The sequence below is a fragment of the Tachyglossus aculeatus genome, chromosome 19 (assembly GCF_015852505.1).
Source record: "Tachyglossus aculeatus isolate mTacAcu1 chromosome 19, mTacAcu1.pri, whole genome shotgun sequence".
In the NCBI taxonomy this organism is placed as follows: domain Eukaryota; kingdom Metazoa; phylum Chordata; class Mammalia; order Monotremata; family Tachyglossidae; genus Tachyglossus; species Tachyglossus aculeatus.
Window position 1 is genome coordinate 15911 of NC_052084.1, and position 20612 is coordinate 36522.

The 20612-nt window shown below is 56.3% G+C and overlaps 2 protein-coding genes across 2 annotated transcripts; one reads left to right on the forward strand and one right to left on the reverse strand.

Moving 5' to 3' along the window:
- The first annotated feature begins 51 nt into the window (after positions 1–51).
- Positions 52–12631, forward strand: LOC119940808 (TATA-box-binding protein-like). The gene is given in 9 exon segments (XM_038761147.1): positions 52–110; positions 7379–7548; positions 8499–8762; positions 8764–8852; positions 10054–10141; positions 11156–11247; positions 11644–11811; positions 12154–12248; positions 12361–12631. Coding segments are annotated over 8 exon segments (930 nt in total). The 5' UTR covers positions 52–110; positions 7379–7494; the 3' UTR covers positions 12441–12631.
- PDCD2 (programmed cell death 2) lies at positions 12626–18090 on the reverse strand. Its single transcript, XM_038761145.1, has 6 exons — positions 17805–18090; positions 15531–15782; positions 14413–14565; positions 13881–13984; positions 13521–13634; positions 12626–13228 (listed from the first exon to the last, which is right to left on the reverse strand). Exons 1-6 carry the CDS (start codon positions 18088–18090, stop codon positions 13070–13072), a joined length of 1068 nt encoding a protein of 355 aa, XP_038617073.1. The 3' UTR covers positions 12626–13069.
- Positions 18091–20612: the final 2522 nt, after the last annotated feature.

Genomic DNA, 20612 nt, shown 5'->3' on the forward strand with positions numbered 1-20612 from the left:
ACGTCGGAGGGGTGGGCAGGGCAGCGCAGGGCGGGCCGCGGGCCAGTCAGTCAGTCAGTTAGTCGGTCGTTCGGCGCTGAGGGAGGCGGCCGGAGCCGGACGGACTGGAGGTAGGGCGGACCCCGACCGGGCCGGGCCCGGCCCGCAGAGAGGGGGCGGGGGGCGAGCGGGGGAAGGGGAAGGGGAGGGGAGGGGGGGGGCCCGGACAAGCGCGCGGGCGCCTTGAGACCGCCATCCCCTCTCCACTCCCCCCCCCGCCGCCGCCGCCGCCCAGCGGAGCAGCCGCGTGGCTCAGTGGGCAGAGCCGGGCCTTGGGAGCCACAGGCCGTGGGTTCGAATCCCGCCCCCGCCACACGCCCGTCGGGTGACCTTGGGCAAGTCGACTTCGCTTCCCCGTGCCTCAGTTCCCTCATCTGGAAAATGGGGGTGAAGACTGGGAGCCCCCCGTGGGGCGACCTGATCATCTGGTGTCTCCCTCTCCATCCCCCCATCTTACCTCTTTCCCTTCCCCACAGCACCTGTATATATATATATATATATCTGTACATATTTATTACTCTGTTTATTTTACTTGTACATATCTATCCTATTTATTTTATTTTGTTAGTATGCTTGGTTTTGTTCTCTGTCTCCCCCTTTTAGACTGGGAGCCCACTGTTGGGTAGGGATCGTCTCTATATGTTGCCCATTTGTACTTCCCAAGCGCTTAGTCCAGTGCTCTGCACATAGTAAGCGCTCAATAAATACGATTGATGATGATGATTCATTCAGGCCTATTTAATTAGCTAATTAATACTGGCCTTTATTAAGCGCTTACTCTGTGCAAAGCGCTGTTCTAAGCACTGGGGAGGATACCGGGTGATCAGGTTGCCCCACGGGGGGCTCCCAGTCTTCACCCCCATTTTCCAGATGAGGGAACTGAGGCACAGGGAAGTGAAGTCATCATCATCATCGATCGTATTTATTGAGCGCTGACTGTGTGCAGAGCACTGTGCTAAGCGCTTGGGAAGCCCAAGTTGGCAACATCTAGAGACAGTCCCTACCCAACAGCGGGCTCACGGTCTAAAGGGGGGAGACAGAGAACAAAACCAAACATAGTAACAAAATAAAATAAATAGGATAGATACGTACAAGTAAAATGAATAGAGTAATAAATATGTACAGATATATATTTACATATATACAGGTGCTGTGGGGAAGGGAAGGAGGTAAGATGGGGGGATGGAGAGGGAGATACCAGGTGATCAGGTTGCCCCACGGGGGGCTCCCAGTCTTCACCCCCATTTTCCAGATGAGGGAACTGAGGCACAGGGAAGCGAAGTCATCATCATCATCAATCGTATTTATTGAGCGCTTACTGTGTGCAGAGCACTGTACTAAGCGCTTGGGAAGTCCAAGTTGGCAACATGTAGAGACAGTCCCTACCCAACAGTGGGCTCGCAGTCTAAAAGGGGGAGACAGAGAACAAAACCAAACATACTAACAAAATAAAATAAATAGAATAGATGTGTATAAGTGACTTGCCCAAAGTCACACAGCTGACGAGTGGTGGAGTTGGGATTTGAACTCTCGACCTCCGACTCCAAAGCAAGTGCTGTTTCCACTGAGCCACGCTGCTTCTCAGATTTAGTGAGCGCTTACTGTGTGCGGAGCACTGGACTAAGCGCTTGGGAGCTACAAGTTGGCAACAGGTAGGGACAGTCCCTACCCGACAGTCTAGGAGGGGGAGATGGACAACAAAGCAAAACATAATAACAAAGTAAATAGAATAAATATGTACAGATAAAACAAGTAGAGTAATAAATACATACAAACGTATAGATCCCTCTTCCTCCCTTCAAGGCCCTAGTGAGAGCTCACCTCCTCCAGGAGGCCTTCCCAGACTGAGCCCCCTCCTTCCTCTCCCCCTCCTCCCCCTCTCCCTTCCCTTCCCCACAGCACCTGTATATATGTTTGTACATATTTATTACTCTATTTTATTTGTACATATCTATTCTATTTATTTTATTTTGTTACTATGTTTGGTTTTGTTCTCTGTCTCCCCTTTCTAGACTGTGAGCCCACTGTTGGGTAGGGACTCTCTCTAGATGTTGCCAACTTGTACTTCCCAAGCGCTTAGTCCAGTGCTGTGCACACAGTAAGCGCTCAATAAAAACGATTGATTGATTGTTGGGTAGGGACTGTCTCTAGATGTTGCCAACTTGTACTTCCCAAGCGCTTAGTCCAGTGCTGTACACACAGTAAGGGCTCAATAAATACGATTGATTGATTGATTATTGATGATGGCATTTGTGAAGCGCTTACTATGTGTGAAGCACTGTTCTAATTGCAAGGGAGGTTACAAGGTGATCAGGTTGTCCCCCGGGGGGCTCACAGTCTTCATCCCCATTTTACAGATGAGGTCACTGAGGCCCAGAGAAGCCAAGTGACTTGCCCAAAGTCACCCACCTGACAAGTGGCGGAGCCGGGATTTGAACCCCTGACCTCTGACTCCAAAGCCTGGGCTCTTTCCACTGAGCCACGCTGCTTCTGTGAGCCCCACGTGGGACAACCTGATCACCTTGTATCCCCCCCCAGGGCTCTTAGAACAGTGCTTTGCACATAGTAAGCACTTAACAAATTCCATCATCATCATCATTATTATTATTATTATTATCATCACCCCTTCACGGTCCTCCCAACCATCCCCTCCACCACCCCCCGGGCTCCTCGGCCCTTCCCGCCCGCTCCACACCAACCGATGGGTGCTTGTGCGGAGCGAGGTGGGTCGGTGGCGGTCTGGACGGCCCCCTCCTCTCCTTCCCTTGTCCCCCTCGCAGCCCCCGGGCAAACACCCACGGGGGCGGCGGGGCTTGAGGGCATCCGTACGGGACCACGGGCAGGATAGGCAGAGCTGGGGCCTGCGACACCGGGGGAAAGGCAGGCTTCGTGGGTGGGCGGGGATGGGTCATTGGGCGAGAGAGTCGGGAGTGGAGAGGAGAGACTCACGGGGTTTGGTTCATTCAGTCATTCAATCGTATTTATTGAGCACTTACTGTGTGCAGAGCACTGTACTAAGCGCTTGGGAAGTACACGTTGGCAACATCTAGAGACGGTCCCCACCGAACAACGGGCTCACAGTCTAGAAGGGGGAGACGGACAACAAAACAAAACATGTGGACAGGTGTCAAGTCATCAGAACAAATAGAATTAAAGCTAGATACACATCATTAACAAAATGAATAGAACAGTAAATACGTACAATATAGCAAATAGGGTTGTACAGGCCGGGTCGTGGGCCGAGACGGGGGAGTCAGAGGAGTTGGGTGGGCCGTCCTGGGTCACTGGGGGAGAGGCAGAGGGCCGGGTGGTCCGTGCTGGGACACCGTGGGGACAGTCGAGGGGAGAGAGGTGAGAATCAAGTGTGTCTGTGCTCGTTTACTCAGGGAGAGTCGGGAAAGGAGAATTGGGGTACTGTGGGGACCATCCCGAGTCACTGTGAGAAGAGTTAGTGGAGGTTGAATGGCCCATTCCACACCTGAAGGATGATTTTAATTTTTAAAGAAAATTCCAATTACCCTTCATCGGAAGGTTTGCCTCCCCTTGCAACTACAAGGCACTTGCCTCCCGCCGATCCGGCCGAGACGTTACGGCCTTTTAGACTGTGAGCCCACTGTTGCGTAGGGACCGTCTCTATATGTTGCCAACTTGTACTTCCCAAGCGCTTAGTCCAGTGCTCTGCACACAGTAAGCGCTCAATAAATACGATTGATGATGATGATCACAGAGCCTCCCCTGGGTTCGGTGCTGGCCAGGCACTAAGCTTGAGTGCTTCCCCTTCTAAAGACGTGGCAGTTGCCAAGTTTTGCATTGTTACACACAGCGTTTTCATCTTCAGAGAAACATTGGTTCTCTACTCACGTTTGAGCAGGGCATCAAGCTTTTGGTGTTAATTATCCACGGAAGACGTGGCATTATTCCCACTGCCCCCCGGGCACGCTATTAGAATGTGTTTCAGTCTTTTGGTGCCCAGTCCCACGTAGGGAGGTCTCCTGCTGTTCTCAGCGTACGGCGGCTGCTCAGTTTCCCTTGACGCGTTCAGTAAACTGGGCAGCCCTTTTCAATTAAGCTGCCCCCATCCTTGGAAGGGCCGGGTGCCTACTGCTAGAATGGGCATGACCGGATCCAGCCGTGTTTGCTTATGCCCGCTGGGAGCCTGGACTTGTTGCTGGGGGAGCAAATTAGAGAAGTGACGGAGCGGGGTGGGAGGGGGGGCGTGGCGGCCCTTTCCCAGAGCGGGAAAGGAACCATGAAAGGGAAGGATACCGCTGACTTACCTTATCCGACCTAGAGCCCCACGAAGTCGTGGACGTTCATTGCTTTCTAGCCACCGTAAAATGGAGCCCCTGCATAACCAAACTCCCCACTGCTGCCCTCATTCCTGCCTGCCCTCTCTCTCATCCCGCCTCACCTCCAGCTTGACCCTCGGGTTCCCCGAGGCGCCCGCCCTTGCCCAGCCTCAGGTCTCACTGTTGCTGGTGCAGTAGCAGCGGTCTCTGCCTCCTTCCGGAAATCCCTGCCTCTCCAGAGTCCAACGCGGAACTCTTCCAGGGTGAGGCTGCCAGCAGGCTGGGTGACGGACCCTCCTCTACTCACCTCTCCACCCCAACTGGTGGGGCCGTTGTAGCACCCTGTGCTGTTTCCAGTCTGGCCTTTTAGGGTTCCGTCGCCTCCGACCCCGTGCTGAGAGAGAGACAGTTTCTCCCTGCCCCATGCCCAGCAGCCCGGCCTCCCTCATTTCCCCTCCTCTTTCCTCCTCCCACAGGATTTGCCCTTTGCCCTCTTCCCTGTCTTGTGCTGCCTTCCCTCCCTGCCAGACTCTGGGGTGACCATTGCTCCTTCCCCGAGTCTGAGTGTCAGGTGGCAGGGGCTGGCTCTCCTCGGCTCCCCGTCGGCCCGTTCCTTTTCCCGCTCCGTCGTCTCTTGTCCTTCCTCTTGATTTCTCATCCTTCCTCCGCTCTCAGGCCCCTCGGCTCTGGGGGCTCTAGTAACCCAAACACGCACAGGTTGCCCCGAGACTTCTGATTTTTTCCATGTCGCTTTCTGTAATAAGAATAATCGTGGTATTTGCTGAGAGCTTACCGTATGTCAGGTGCTGGGGAAGACGCAAGATCATCAGGTCAGGCACTGTTCCTTCCCACACGGGGTGCCCAGTCGAAGCCAGAGGTTGGTTGGGTAGTTGAATCCCTGTTTTACAAATGAGGAAACCGAGAGGCCCAGGGATGAGGCTGGACTTACCCAGATACCCGCAGCAGGCAAGCAGGGGAAGAGAGAGGAGAATAGAAAATTGGGCAGGTACAGAAGAGCTGCTGAGGGGCTCTGAGCGCATTTGCTGAGTTGCACGAGTTGAGAGGGTTTCTGGGGAAAAGAAAATGAATCGGGGAAGACCACCTGGAGGAGGTGGGATTTCAGCAGTGCTCCGAAGATGGGGAGAGCTGGGATCTGACCAATGTGAAGGGATGAGGAGAGCGCTCCAGGCAGCAGGAAGGATGGGAAGCGGGACTCTGGAGGCCGGAGAACCTGGAGGGAAGCCGAAGGAGGAAGTTAACCTGAGAGGAACACAGGGGGCAAGCTGGGCTACAGTAGGAGAAGCGGATGGATAGGTAAGAGAGAAGCCCACTGCTTCATTCACTTTCAGAAATACACCTGCTTTCTGAAAAGCAGGTGCAAGATTTCAATCCCAAGGTTTTAGCTGGAGATGGAGAAACGAGCTTCTCCCTCCCTTTTGGCTTTTTGTGGTAAAGCTTTGCATTGCTGAATTTTGGCGAGCGACTCCTCTGAATGAGACGCAACAATGTAGCAAAGCCGTCTGTCTCCAAATTGAGTAACAGAGTTGCCTTTCATTTCAGCCACATCTTTGGTGGTCTGCTTGGGGGTGGAGCGTGGGAGGTGTCTTTGTGGCTTTGACCATCTAGACCAGGGCTGCGGGCCAGATTTCGTCCAAGAGCCATTCGCTGTCGATTGTTCGAGGCCAGCCCGGCCAGGGAGGGGTGAGGAGGGATTCTCTGACTTGGCCGGAGCGTCGAAGCGGTTAGGGGCGCGTGAGGCTCAAACAATGCGACGCCTCAAACAGCGGAGGCCTTTTTATTATGACATTTATATAAATGTCTGTTTCCCCCTCTAGACGGTAAGCTCATTCATTCAATCGTACGTATTTAGCGCTTACCTTGCAGCGCGCTGTACTAAGCACTTGGGAGAGTACGAAGCAACAATAAACAAACACATTCCTTTCCCACAGTGAGGCTTGTTAAGGGCACGGAACGTGTCTGCCAATTCTGTTGTATTTTATTCTTCCAAGCTCTTAGTACAGTGCACCGCACATAGTAAGGGCTCAATAAATACATTCGATTGAGCGATTCCCCAAGGTGGTTGTGTCTTGGGGTGATTGAAGGCCCGCGGGGGTGGGAGAGGGAGCACTGTTGGGTAGGGACTGTCTCTATATGTTGCCAATTTGTACTTCCCAAGCGCTTAGTACAGTGCTGTGCACATAGTAAGCGCTCAATAAATACGATTGATGATGATGATCTAGCAGTCCCATAGTACCTGTAACCTGTGGGTCGCTGCCGTCGGGAGTCTTGGACCTGGGAGGAGGGTCTTGAACAGTAGCGGCCGTGGCCATTTTCTTAAAATAATTTGCTTTGGCTCAGAAAAAAGATGACAACGTTTGGGCGCCAAAGATTCTCATGTCTCCTCTTAAGTGTCAGCGTCCTCAGGTTTAGGTCACTTGAGCTGAAACTCCGGTCGGCAGTTTGTCTTGACAGACACGTCAAACACTCCAGTAGAGAGTGAGCACTAGTCTGATCAAGTTCCAAATGGTGCGATTTTTACCGGAGAGCCTTTCAAAGGAGGGGGAAAAAAGGAAGAAAGTGGTAACTGGTAAAAAGTCCGTCCTCCACAGTCTCACTGCAGGCCGCATCTTCCACGGCCCGTCCCAACTGGGACTTTTCGACCGAGGGGCTTTGCCAGCCAGCCAACTGACTGAAGGCTCTAGGAAGGAGTTTTTCATTTCTTGCCCTGACCCTGAACTGTCAGCGTCCCGGGGGCAGCCACGAGGACACGGTGGCATTTTTACCATGGAGCAGGGGCTTTTTTCTCCTTTGGAAAGTTGCCCACATTTACCGTTGCAATTGGTGCGATACCGAGGGGGTGTGAGGTGGAAATTCCATATGGGATTATCGAGGCAGCGGGTAGGGGAAGGCAGAAAAGGGTTTACGTACATGAACCGGATCTTTCCGAAGAGGTGCGTGTGTCAGTGGTGTGCAGGGAATCAGGAGACTCGTCTGTGCTTTCTCCCCGTTGGGTTCAAAACCATCTTTTCCTGGATCGGATGCCCCCGCAGAGTTTCAGGAGGAGCCGAGAAGTGTCGACTCGCAGCATTTTGTAGAACAAAGCGAGAACAAACGGAGGGGATCCGGTGGAAGTATTCCTTGCTTGTTGGAGAAGGAAGGGAGCTCCATGGATCAAAACAACAGCCTGCCCCCCTACGCTCAGGGCTTGGCCTCCCCACAGGTAACGCCCCTGGCCGAGGGGAGGAGTCCCTGGGGTCCGTGAGGTCGAGGGGCACGACGCTGCCGTCGCCCCCAGAAATCCATGGCTACTGGCCCCAGAGGTCCATCGCTCTGGCTTTCAAGCTGCACCGAAGCTTTCTGCCGGCACCGATCTGCCTTTGGGAGCCCCCGGGCTGTCCTCGACGGCCAAATGAGGCCTTCCTGCCAGGGAAGGAAAGTCTTAACTGTCCGGTCTTTCCTGGCTGTGTGGGGCACGGGGAGACGTGTCCCAGATACGGATCGTCTGCCTGTCCATCCGTCCCTGGGCCGATCTCCTCCTTCGGGCCGGGTTTGGAGCTTTGGGAGGGAAATGGTCACCTAATTGGGCCCTTGGAATACAGAGGGAGAAGACGACATCACAAAGATAAAGACTGGGGTCGTGTCGGATGTGGGAGAAATTGCTTTCTCCCTCGTCCCCGGCTGAAAATGCTGAACGATCCCATTTCTATGCTGTCGCACACCCAGCCCTCTGCCTCCACTGGCTGGAGCCAGGGCCTGGGGCCAGACGTCCCTGTCGCCCAGTGGAGAACTGCCCCTGCTGTCCATCTGTCTGTCCATACCCACCCTCAGGGTGGGGAATTCAGACTCGGGCTCTCCTGGAACTTGGTGGTCAGGAAGAGCCCAAGGACGTGCTCCAGCAGCTGCCCGGGCCTTCGGTGCCCAGTGGATACAGCGTGGCAGGTTGCTCTGTGTCCATGGGAGCCCCAGAATGAGGACTTCGGGGTGGGGCGGGTCTCAGGGCAGGGCCCCAGAGCCGGAGCTGAGCTAAGTTGTAACAGTAGGACTCCCAAAGATCTCGAGTCTTTCCTGCCCCGCTAGACCTCGGCTACCCCTGGGGGGCTCGTCCCTGCAATTCACGCCCCGTCGGCGGCCCCCGAGTCTGACCCCCATCTGTTTTCCCCGTCCTCACAGGGCGCCATGACGCCGGGAATCCCCATCTTCAGCCCCATGATGCCTTACGGCACCGGGCTGACGCCACAGCCGGTCCAGAGCTCCAACAGTTTGTCCCTGCTGGAGGAGCAGCAGCGGCAGCAGCAGCAACAGCAGCAACAGCAACAGCAGCAGCAGCAGCAGCAGGCGGCCACCGCTCAGCCGGCCCCCCAAGGGGCCTCTGGCCAAACCCCTCAGCTCTTCCACTCACAGACTCTTACAACCGCTCCCTTGCCAGGCACCACCCCCCCTGTACCCATCCCCGATGACCCCGATGACCCCCATCACACCCGCCACGCCCGCATCCGAGAGCTCTGGAATCGTGCCCCAGCTACAGTGAGTGTCTAGGGCCTCATCCCTCTGGCTTCCTCCCTTCTTTCCTCCCTTCTCTCCTCCCTGCTCCTCACCTGCTCCCAGTAGGCGCCGGTCCCGAGAATCCTGGAAGGAGAGAAGACTTGGCTGGGCCCCTGGGTGCCTGGCGACACATCAGGATTTCTGCCGGGCGGTGCCGGGGAGGAGCCTGAGCGAATGAGCCCGGGGACGCTGCTTTCGAGCCGGGGGTGCAGTGCAGGGGGAGGTCAGGCGGAGCCGGGTAAACTCCCAACGGTAACATCAAGAAGAGCAGGGCTCTCGCTCGCAGGAGGGGATCGGGCTCGGCCTCCTCACCACTTCTTCCCTCTTTCCTTCCCTCTCTCCCCTCCATCCTCTTCTTCCTCCGCACCGGTGTTATGTGTTGGGAGGCGGGGGGGCGGAGGAGGGGAAGCGATGGGCGTGCTTCCCAATCCTCAGGTGGAGCCCGTTTGCATTCCAAGCTCCAGGTTTGTCCAGATGGCACTGAGAAGCTGGGGGGAATATATGTAGAGGTCATGGACGCAGAAGCATCACCACCCTGGCTCAGCCGGCCCATTGCGAACAGCGGCTCATCTTCCACGCGGTAGTGGCGGTGGGCACCCTGGCTGAGCCGGGTAGCCGACGAAGGGCAGATCCACGTTCTGTTGGCGGTGCTGCTCTTCCTGCTCCTTAGGAAGAGGTGGTGGTGACGACAGAAATGGGGGGGAGAAGGCAGCTGGACACCATCCTGCACACACGCCTACCTGGAGACTTTTCGAACAGGCCCATCAAGTTTTCTCAAATCTTAAATGCTTAGTATAGTGCTCTGCCCAGTAAGCCCTCAATGAAGAATTTATAATTAGGGTATTTGTTAGGTGCTTACTATGTGCCGAGGACTGTGTATTAAGCACTGGGGTAGATCAGGTGAGATACAGTCCCTGACCCACATGAGGCTCCCAGTCTGAGTAAGGGAATGCCATCGATTGATGGATTCCAAAGAACGAGGGGCCTCAGGAATTTACTACTCACTGACCTGGCATCGACGGGATGATCCGATAAGACCGCAGCCTTTCCTGGGCACCTGCTTGGTCGGCAGTCCAGGGCGGCGATCTTGGTGCGGTGGCAGGCACGGCATTCTAAACGGGCTCGCGGCGAAGCCCGTGAGACTGTTAGACTGAGGCAGGTTTTCCCTGTGCATTCCTTGCAGGAATATTGTGTCCACGGTCAACCTTGGCTGCAAGCTCGACCTGAAGACCATCGCTCTCCGGGCCCGCAATGCTGAGTACAACCCCAAGGTGGGAGAGGGAGAGGGCGCGCCCCGTGCGGGTCAGCCTCAGCCCTCAGCCCGGCCAAGTTCAGATTTGTGAGCCGGCGGGCACTCCGACAAGGGCGTGCCGGAGCCAGCGCTTTTCTCCTTTGGAAAAGAGTGTTCTTGGGTGGAGGGAGGTGGACAGTTGCGGGCAAGCGTGACCTGTGGAGCAGTCACAAGATAATCAGGTTAGACCCAATCGCTGCCCCACCTGGGGATCTCAAGGTGCTGAATCCCCATTCTGCAGATGAGAGAACTGAGGTACTGAAAAGTTAAGCAGTTTACCCAAGTGCTCCCATTAGGCACCTAATGGCCAGGGAAGAGTGCTTCTGTTCTACTGTTGTGCTGTACTCTCCCAAGCCCTTAGTACACTGCCCTGCACACAGTAAGTGCTCTATGAATGTGACTGATGGAAGTGATGGATCCAGGATTAGAACCCAGAGCCTCTGACTCCCCAGCCTGTGCTTTTTCCATCGGGTCTCATCTGATTTGATTGCCTCTACCCCAGCGCTTGGCACAGAGCAAGCCCTTACCGAAACCCCCAGTCATCGTTATAATTACAGAGTTCAGGCCTGGGTTTGAGGAGAACTGGATTCTAATCCCAGCTCTGCCCCTCTCCTGCTGAGGGACCATGGGCAAATCCTTTAACTTCTGTGCCTCGGTCTCCTCAGCTATAAAATGGGGGTTAAATACTTGTCCTCCCTTCTACCTAGACCGTGAGCCCCATCTGGTTCAGGGATTGGGTCTGATTTGATTACCTTACATCAACCCCAGCAGTGCTTTACCCTGTTACCGTTGTTACTGTTGTGGGATGGGCTCCTTCATTTCTCAGGAGTTTGGAGTTCTTTCCACGCCGGCTCCAATGCTGCCGTTGGCCTGGGTGCGGTCTGGGATGCCTCGTGAGGGTCTGCAGCTGCCAGAGCCCGTGGCCCGGGGTCCGGGCTAGCGAGTCGCTCCGGCAGCTGGGACGCCGCCAACCCTTGCCGATTTCACATTTCAGCGTTTCGCTGCCGTCATCATGAGGATAAGAGAGCCCCGCACGACGGCACTGATCTTCAGCTCCGGAAAGATGGTGTGCACGGGGGCCAAGAGGTCGGTATGACGGGCGGCCCGGAGCCGTCTTCCGCTCACGGTCTGTGGGTAGCGGGGACGTTGGAATGCCTTTTGATGGGCTTGAATTCAGACCCTGGGACGGTCCGGAAGGCACTGACCGTCGGCTGGCTGGCTGGCTTGGGAAAACCGCCACCCCCACGCTGTGCCGAGGCTGGCGGTCTGCAGTCAGAGGCAGCAGACACCAGTTAAGGTCGACTCTGCTGTGCTTTTCCAAGCGCTCAGGCTGGTGCTCTGCACCCACTAAATACCATCGACCGATTGCTGGATCGATGACTTGCTGGCACGGGGCAGAAAGCGGAGGAAGCTGCCCCTTAACCACCCTCTATGGTTGCCCTCTCTCCTCGGGGAAGTAACTGCGCTTTTTTCTCTATTTAGTGAGGAGCAGTCCAGGCTGGCAGCCAGGAAGTATGCCAGAGTAGTGCAGAAGCTGGGCTTCCCGGCCAAGTTCTTGGATTTTAAGATTCAGAACATGGTGGGCAGCTGTGACGTGAAGTTTCCCATCCGGCTCGAGGGCCTGGTGCTGACCCACCAGCAGTTCAGCAGGTAAGTAGGCTCGCCGGCCCCTCTGGGTTCCCCCTCACCCAGTTCCATCCACGAGTCTGAGCGGAGCGTCGGCTCTTTGCCTTTCGGCCGAGATGCCGCAGCGTGGGCGGGGAAGGAGAACAGATGGAAACGTCGGCCTTGGCTCAGCCCGGGATCGGGGGCAGGTTTGATGGGACCTCCTTTCTTCCTGGCTTCCCCATTCCTCCACGACTAAAGGCTCCGGTGGAAGGATTCTGGGCAGACCAGGGGGTTGTTGAGCATACCATCCCCAAAACACCCTCCCACCCCCCAACCGATGCCAATCGTGGCTTCTCACCTCTCCTTCTCCCCTTTCGCTTCCAGTTACGAGCCGGAGCTGTTTCCAGGTTTGATCTACAGGATGATCAAACCCAGAATCGTCCTCCTGATTTTTGTTTCTGGAAAAGTTGTTTTAACAGGTAAGCGCGACGGGTCTGGGCCGCGGCCGGGTGGAGAGGGCTCCGGCCCGGGGTCGGAGCCGCTCTCCGTCTGAGCCGGGCGCCCCCTCCGCCCTCTCGCCCCCACCCTCAGGTGCCAAGGTCAGAGCGGAAATCTACGAGGCATTTGAAAACATCTACCCCATTCTCAAAGGATTCAGGAAGACGACGTAACGGCTTCTCCCCCGCCACCCCCGCTCTCCTCTTTTCACGAGTTGTTTTTGGTACACTGTCAAATGGTATTATCTGGGGGCGCCGGCGAGACCGGAGACAGAGACTCTGGGCGAAGCCGAGCCCCTTTCCCGGAGTGCCAGGGGCCACCCCATCTTTCCACAGGAACCTCCGACCCAGGTGGTGAGTTGTTTTTAGAGGACTGCTCGGTGCAGTGTTGGCTTTATTTATATTGGGTTTTAACAGGCCCTCCCGCCCCCGTCCCCGGGGGCTTCAGTGTTCACCATTCCAGCAGGGCTGACCTCAGAGCGACCAAGCTGCCAGGCCGGGTGTGGGCACGGACACGGGCCCGGCCCCGCCTGCGCGCAGCGGTTGGTCCCACAGGCCCTCGGCGCCTTCTGTTTAATAAACAAATGCTTTTTAAACCTGTAGGAGTCCGTTCAGCTGAGGGGTGGTTGGGGCCGAGCTGGAGGGGCGGCTCCGGTGCCACTCATCCTGACCCACTCGCACCTCCCTCTGGGCTTGTCCCGTTCTCTTCAGAAGTCAAGATGTCAGGGCCGGGGGGTTGGGGGGGCCTCCTTCGTGCAGCTCAGCCAGAGGGGACTGCACGGTGGGAGTGGGGCCCTGCTGCATCACGCAGAGCCCACGTCTTGCTTCCAAATGAACTCCTCAGTGTAGTGGGCGGCAGCCAGGCTGCAACTGCGGGCGCACGTGTAGACGGCCAGCACCCCCCAGTCCAGGCTCGTGCCCAGTCGGTCAGCTTTCAGGTAGTTGAGGAGCTGGGGCATGACCTGAGAAAGGAAGGAAGGAAGAGAGGTGGGAGGGCTGGGGCTCCGTGCCCCTGAGCTAGGTGAAGCCCTTCCCTACACCAGGGATGGGAGCACCCTGCAAGCAAGCTTCACCTGGGGGAGTGGGTCTGAACCCCGTTTCTGGCCGCCTTCGGGACTTTCATTACCCCTCTGCTGGGTGGTTGGGGGCCCGCCCCAGGGCCAGTGGTGGGGAGAGAGAGGATGGAGAAGCAGGGCAAAGCCGGCCCCTGGGCCCTGCCAACGATCCCCCAGCCAGACCGTCCCAGGCTCCTACCTGGAATTCAAACTCTCTCCTGGCCCCACATGGGCAAGGGGGAATATCTTTCTCTTGCGGGATGCCTTCTCCGGAGATCCAGAGCGGGTCAACGCCTCTGCCGTACCTGATAATCTAAAACCAGCAGGCACAAGACACAGAGGAGGGTGGTGGGTTTCACAGCAACAAGCTCCCCTTCACCGGAGGCCTCCAACCCCACCACGTGCCCCCCCCCACCCCCCAGCCACTTCATCTCAGAGCTTAGGAGGGAGGTGGGGGGCCTGAAGGCAGGCCCCAGGTGCATCTCCACCCCAGCCAGTCACCACAAGCACGGGATCCCAGGGAAAAGGTGGCTACCGGGACACTGGATTTTCCTCCTACCTGCTCGGGCTCCCGCGCTGTTTTGGCTTTAAACTGCTGGAAGATCCTGTCTTCTCTGGACTCGTGCTTGGCCAGAGCATCCAGGACTGCCTCGGGAGCTTCTCCTGAGACAAATCCAGAAAGCGTCTCAGCCCCGAGCGCCCCTGGCTCCTCCAGGGGAGGAAATGAAGTGAGCAAGCAGTGGGTCCGGCCTCTCCCGAGACATCACCCTCGGCGTTCCTCATCAGCAAAATGCAGGAGCGCCCGCACCCGGGAGCAGCAGGGAAAAATCAAATCAGGTGGCCTGCCCACTCCCCCACCCAACACAACCACTGTCCTTTCATTCAGTTGTATTTACTAAACGCCTAGTGCGTGCAAAGCACTGTACTTAGCGCTTGTGAGAGTACAGCATAGCAACAGACACATTCCTGCCCACACGAGCTCACGTTTCTCAGCCCGGGGCCCATCCTAGCATGCTCTTTGGCCTTGGGGAGTCAGCAGATCGTATCTCAAACCACGTACCCAGGTTGCTTCCCCAAAAGGCGTTCCTTACCCAGGGAGCCCGGGAGTTCTGGGTCCGCACAGTCTTCCACGCCGTCCACATCACCATCCTCCTCGCCCTCCGAATCCGGCTCTTCCGCTTCTATCACGATTTCGTACTCCGGGAAAAGGAACTGGTGGTCTGGGATGGCTCCATCCGGGCCCTCTAGAAGAACATTTCCCAAGTCAGCCTTGCACCCCTGGCCCACCCCGGAGCACGCGGACTTGGCGTCCTCCACCTCGGGTCTGACGGTGAAAGTCCCTCTCGTCCCTGCCCCCAAGCCCAGCATGCTCAGCGGAGGAACGGGAAGGACTGGGAGGTGTTAGTCTTGCCGTGATCTGGGCAATAACATTCCTCAAATCCCACTCGCGCTCGTCTGCATTACAGGGTTATTGTTTCTATAACGTTCAGCCGTGGCTCAACGGGGTTGACTTGGGCCTAGCCGTTCTGAAGGCAGGTGGGGAGAGGGGAGAGAATCAGCGTGGCACAGTGGACAGACCACGAGCCTGGGAGTCTGGAGGTCGTGGGTTCTAATCCCAGCTCCACCGCATATCTGCTGTGTGACGTTGGGTGAGTCACTTCACTTCTCTGGGCCCCAGTTACCTCATCTGTAAAATGGGGGTTGTGACTGTGAGACGGGGACTGTGCCCACCCTGATTTGCTTGTACCCACCCCGGTGCTCAGTACAGTGCCTGGCACGAAGTGTTTCACACACACAATAGTTATTATTAACTCATCAACAAGGTGCTGGAGGGGGCCTCTGGCCGGCTGAGGCTGTGGCAACGAGTCGCCGCGCTTTTCAGAAAGCGGGTACGGGCACATTGGGCCCACCTGGGGGTGCCCAGCCAACCTCAAAGGGGGTGGGCAGGGAAGGCAGCCCAGAGCTGTACCCCCCGCCCACCCCCAAGGATCCCGTCCGAGCGTCCACTTTCCTAAAGTCCCAGCGCGCGGGCGGAGAGGGGGCCGAGGCCCTCTCGGGGGTCACCGGGGAGCCGGGGCCCAGCCCCGCTGGGGTCCCACAAATCCCACGTCGGACAGTGGCACCGCTCCCTCCTCCCTCGACCCCCGACCCAGCCCACCGGGGTCATGCCCCCCCCCACCGCCCCGACCCCCCGGGGGGGCGGACTCACCGGGCTGCGGGCAGGCCTGCTTGTGGCCCAGCTTCCAGTCCAGGACCTGGTGGTCCTTGCTGCAGTAGTGGGCTCGGTGGCAGCGGGCACAGGCCTTGGGCCCCGGGCAGCCGCACACGCGGCAAAGCCAAACCCCGGAGCCCAGCTGCAAGCACACACCAGCAGCCGCTCCCGGAGGCGGCGGCGGCGGCTCTTCGGGCGGCGGATCGTAGGGGTAGAAGTCGTTTTTCCTGGGGAGCTGGTTCCTGAAAACTGGCACAGCCAACGACAGTTCACGACGGGCCGGGGGTGGGGGAGCTCTGGACTGGGAGGCTCATTGGGGCCCACTGTTGGGTAGGGACTGTCTCTATATGTTGCCGATTTGTGCTTCCCAAGCGCTTAGTACAGTGCTCTGCACATAGTAAGCGCTCAATAAATACGATTGATGATGATGGATTGTCACTATTGCCGCACTATCCTTTCCCAAGCGCTTAGTACAACGCTCTGCGCACAATAAGCGCTTAATAAATACAATTGAACGAATGAATGAACGAGAGGCGAGGGCAAGGCTGGCAGTAATAATAATAATAATAATAATAATAATGATGGCATTTATTAAGTGCTATGTGCAAAGCGCTGGGGAGGATACAAGGTGATCGGATTGTCCCACGTGGGGCTCACAAGTCTTCATCCCCATTTTACAGATGAGGGAACTGAGGCCCAGAGACGTGATGTGACTTGCCCAAAGTCACACAGCTGGCAATTGGCGGAGTCAGCATTTGAACCCATGACCCCAGACTCCAAAGCCTGTGCTCTTTCCACTGAGCCACGCTGATTCTCTGCTTGGCCCACAATAATAATAATGATGATGGTATTTGTTCAGCGCTTACTATGTGCCAAGCACTGTTCTAAGCGCTAGGAGAGATTCAAGGTTATCAGGTTGTTCCCTGTGGGGCTCACAGTCTCAGCCCCCATTTTCTGGATGAGGGGACTGAGGCCCAGACCCGCTGTTGGTTAGGGACTGTCTCTACGTGTTGCCGACTTGTACTTCCCAAGCGCTTAGTCCAGTGCTCTGCACACAGTAAGCGCTCAATACAATTGATTAATTGATTGAAGTGAAGTCAAGCGCTTAATACAGTGCTCTGCACACAGTAAGCACTCAATAAATACGATCAATTGATTGATTGAAGTGACTTGCCCAAAGTCATACAGCTGACAAGTTGGCGGGGCTGGGATTAGAACCCACGACCTCTGGCTCATTCATTCATTCATTCATTCAATCGTATTTATTATAATAATGATGGCATTTATTAAGCACTTACTACGTGCAAAGCACTGTTCTAAGCACTGTTACAAGGTGATCAGGTTGTCCCACGTGGGGCTCACAGTCTTCATCCCCATTTTCCAGATGAGGGAACTGAGGCCCAGAGAAGTAAAGTGACTTGCCCAGAGTCACACAGCTGACAACTGGCAGAGCCGTGATTTGAACCCATGACCTCTGACTCCAAAGCCCGCGCTCTTTTCCACTGAGCGCTTAACTGTGTGCGGAGCACTGTACTAAGCGCTTGGGAAGTCCAAGTTGGCAACATATAGAGACCATGCTGAGAAGCAGCGTGGCTCAATGGAAAGAGCCCGGGCTTGGGAGTCAGAGGTCAGGGGTTCCAATCCCGGCTCCGCCAGTTGTCAGCTGGGTGACTTTGGACAAGTCACTTGACTTCTCTGCGCCTCAGTTACCTCATCTGTAAAATGGGGATGAAGACTGTGAGCCCCCCGTGGGACAACCTGATCACCTTGTAGCCTCCCCGGCGCTTAGAACAGTGCTATGCACATAGTAAGCGCTTAATAAACGCCATCATTATTATTATTATTATTAACACATAGAGACCATGCTGAGAAGCAGCATGGCTCAAAAGAAAGAGCCCGGGCTTTGGAGTCAGAGGTCATGGGTTCAAACACCGGCTCCGCCAATTGTCAGCTGGGTGACTTTGGGCAAGTCACTTGACTTCTCTGGGCCTCAGTGACCTCATCTGTAAAATGGGGGTGAAGACTGTGAGCCCGAGCCCCCCCCCCCCCCATGGGACAACCTGGTCACCCTGTAACCTCCCCAGCGTAGTAAGCGCTTAATAAATGCCATCATTATTATTATTGTTATCATTACTACCCAGGCCCGGGCTCCTGTCGGCACCGCGGCCCGCAGCAGTGGGCGCGGAGCAAACCCCGTCGGGGCGTCGGGCGGGGTGGGCGTTGTGGGGGGCTGGGGGTTAGGGGGTCAGGGGGCGTCGGGGGTCCCCGTACCGCGGAAGGCGTTGCAGCAGTCGGGGTGCCGGCAGGCGAAGAGGAAGAGGGCGCGGTGGAAGGCGTGGGCGGGCGCGGGCCGCGGCGCGTACAGCTGCAGCAGGAAGGCGAGCGGGCGGCGGCAGGCCGGGCAGGCCAGGCCCCCGGGGCCCGGCAGCCCCACCGCCCCCAGCCACCAAGGCCGACCGCCCACCTTGCTGCGGAAACTCGGGCCGCTCCGCCGCCCCGGGCCCGGGGCAAGCTCGGCGAAGCCCAGCTCCAGGGGGCCCGGCCCGGGACCGGCCATCGGTCGCGGCCTGCCCGGCGAGGACGAGGAGGAGGAGGAGGAGGAGGAGTTGGAGGAGGAGGAGGAGGAGGAGGAGGAGGAGTTGGAGGAGGAGGAGGAGGAGTTGGAGGAGTTGGAGGAGGAGGAGTTGGAGGAGGAGGAGGAGGAGTTGGAGGAGGAGGAGGAGGAGTTGGAGGAGGAGGAGGAGGAGGAGTTGGAGGAGGAGGAGTTGCAGTTGGAGGAGGAGGAGTTGCAGTTGGAGGAGGAGTTGGAGTTGGAGGAGGAGTTGGAGCTGGAGGAGGAGGAGGAGGAGTTGGAGGAGGAAGAGGAGGAGTTGGAGCTGCCATCGAACCCCGGACCACGTCCTCCCCCGGGCCTGGAATGCCCTCCCTCTCTGCCCATCCGCCCAGCTAGCTCCCTTCCTCCCTTCAAGGCCCTACTGAGAGCTCACCTCCTCCAGGAGGCCTTCCCTTCCTTCCTCTCCCCCTCTCCATCCCCCCATCTTACCTCCTTCCCTTCCCCACAGCCCCTGTATAGATGTATATATGTTTGTACAGATTTATTACTCTATTTTTATCTTGTACATATCTATTCTATTTATTTTATTTTGTTAGTGTGTTTGGTTTTGTTCTCTGTCTCCCCCTTCTAGACTGTGAGCCCGCTGTTGGGTAGGGACCGTCTCTAGATGTTGCCGACTTGGACTTCTCAAGCGCTCAGTCCAGTGCTCTGCACACAGTAAGCGCTCAATGAATATGATTGATTGATTGATTGGAGGAGGAGGAAGAGGAGGAGTTGGAGGAGAGGAAGAGGAGGAGGAGTTGGAGGAAGAGGAGGAGGAGTTGGAGGAAGATGAGGTGGAGTTGGAGGAAGAGGAGGAGGAGTTGGAGGAAGGAGGAGGAGTTGGAGGAAGAGGAGGAGGAAGAGGCGGGGACCACGGTCCGTCCCCAAGACCGGTCAAGGGGCCGCCGCCTTCGCGGAGCACGCCGGGAAGGAGGCCGAGCCAGCCGCGGGGCACGCCGGGAAAGGAGGCAGAGGGCCGGCCGCGGGGCACGCCGGGAAAGGAGGCAGACGGCCGGCCGCGCTGCCCGCTGGGAAGCGGGAGAAAAAACAGACCGCTAGGGGGCGCTGCCCCTAGCCTCAGACACACAGACAACCCCCCCCACCCCCGGCTCCCTACATCATTCGTTCGTTCTATCCATCAATCAATCAACCAGGCGTATTGCTTGAGGGCTTATTCATTCAGTCAGTCATTCAATCGTATTTATTGAGCGCTTACTGTGCGCAGAGCACTGTACTAAGCGCTTGGGAAGTCCAAGTTGGCGACATCTAGAGACGGTCCCTACCCAACAGTGGGCTCACAGGCTAGAAGGGGGAGAGAACCCACAGACCCTCGCTCCCTACCTCATTCGTTCATCCCATCGATCAATCAATCAATCAACTAGGCGTATTGCTTGAGGGCGTATTGGGGGCAGGGCACTGAGCTATGCGCTTGAGTGGCTCATCATCATCATCATCATCAATCGTATTTATTGAGCGCTTACTACGTGCAGAGCACTGTACTAAGCGCTTGGGAAGTACAAATTGGCAACATATAGAGACAGTCCCTACCCAACAGTGGGCTCACAGTCTAAAAGCCCGGCCTTTGGAGTCAGAGGGCGTGGGTTCATTCATTCAGTCATTAAGTCATTCATTCATTCAATCGTATTTATTGAGCGCTTGCTGTGTGCAGAGCACTGGACTATGCACTTGGGAAGTCCAAGTCGACAACATAGAGGGACGGTCCCTACCCAACAACGGGCTCACCTATATGTATACACACAGGTATTTATTAAGTGCTCACTATGTGCAGGGCACTGTTCTAAGCACTGGGGAGGTTACAAGGTGATGAGGTTGTCCCACAGGGGGCTCACAGTCTTCATCCCCATTTTACAGATGAGGGAACTGCGGCACAGAGAATAATAATAATAAAAATTGTGGTATTTGTTAAGTGCTTACTATGTGCAAAGCACTGTTCTAAGCACTGGGGAGGATACAAAGTGATCAGGTTGTCCCATGTGGGGCTCACCAATCTTAATCCCCATTTTACAGATGAGGTAACTGAGGCACAGAGAAGTGAAGTGACTTGCCCAAAGTCACACAGCTGACAATTGGAGGATGTGGGATTTGAACCCACAACCTCTGACTCTAAAGCCCGGGCTCTTTCCACTGAGCCACGCTGCTTCTCACAGTCTAGAAGGGGGAGACAGACAACAAAACAAAACATGTAGACAGGTGTCAAAATCGTCAGAACAAATAGAATTAAAGCTAGATGCCCAGCTCTGCCAATTGTCAGCTGTGTGACTTTGGGCTAGTCACTTCACTTCTCTGGGCCTCAGTTCCCTCATCTGGAAAATGGGGATAAAAACTGTGAGCCCCCCGTGGGACAACCTGATCACCTTGTAACCTCCCCAGCGCTTAGAACAGTGCTTTGCACATAGTAAGTGCTTAACAAATGCCATTATTATTATTATTACAACACAGCCATAAAGAGAGACATTCCCTGC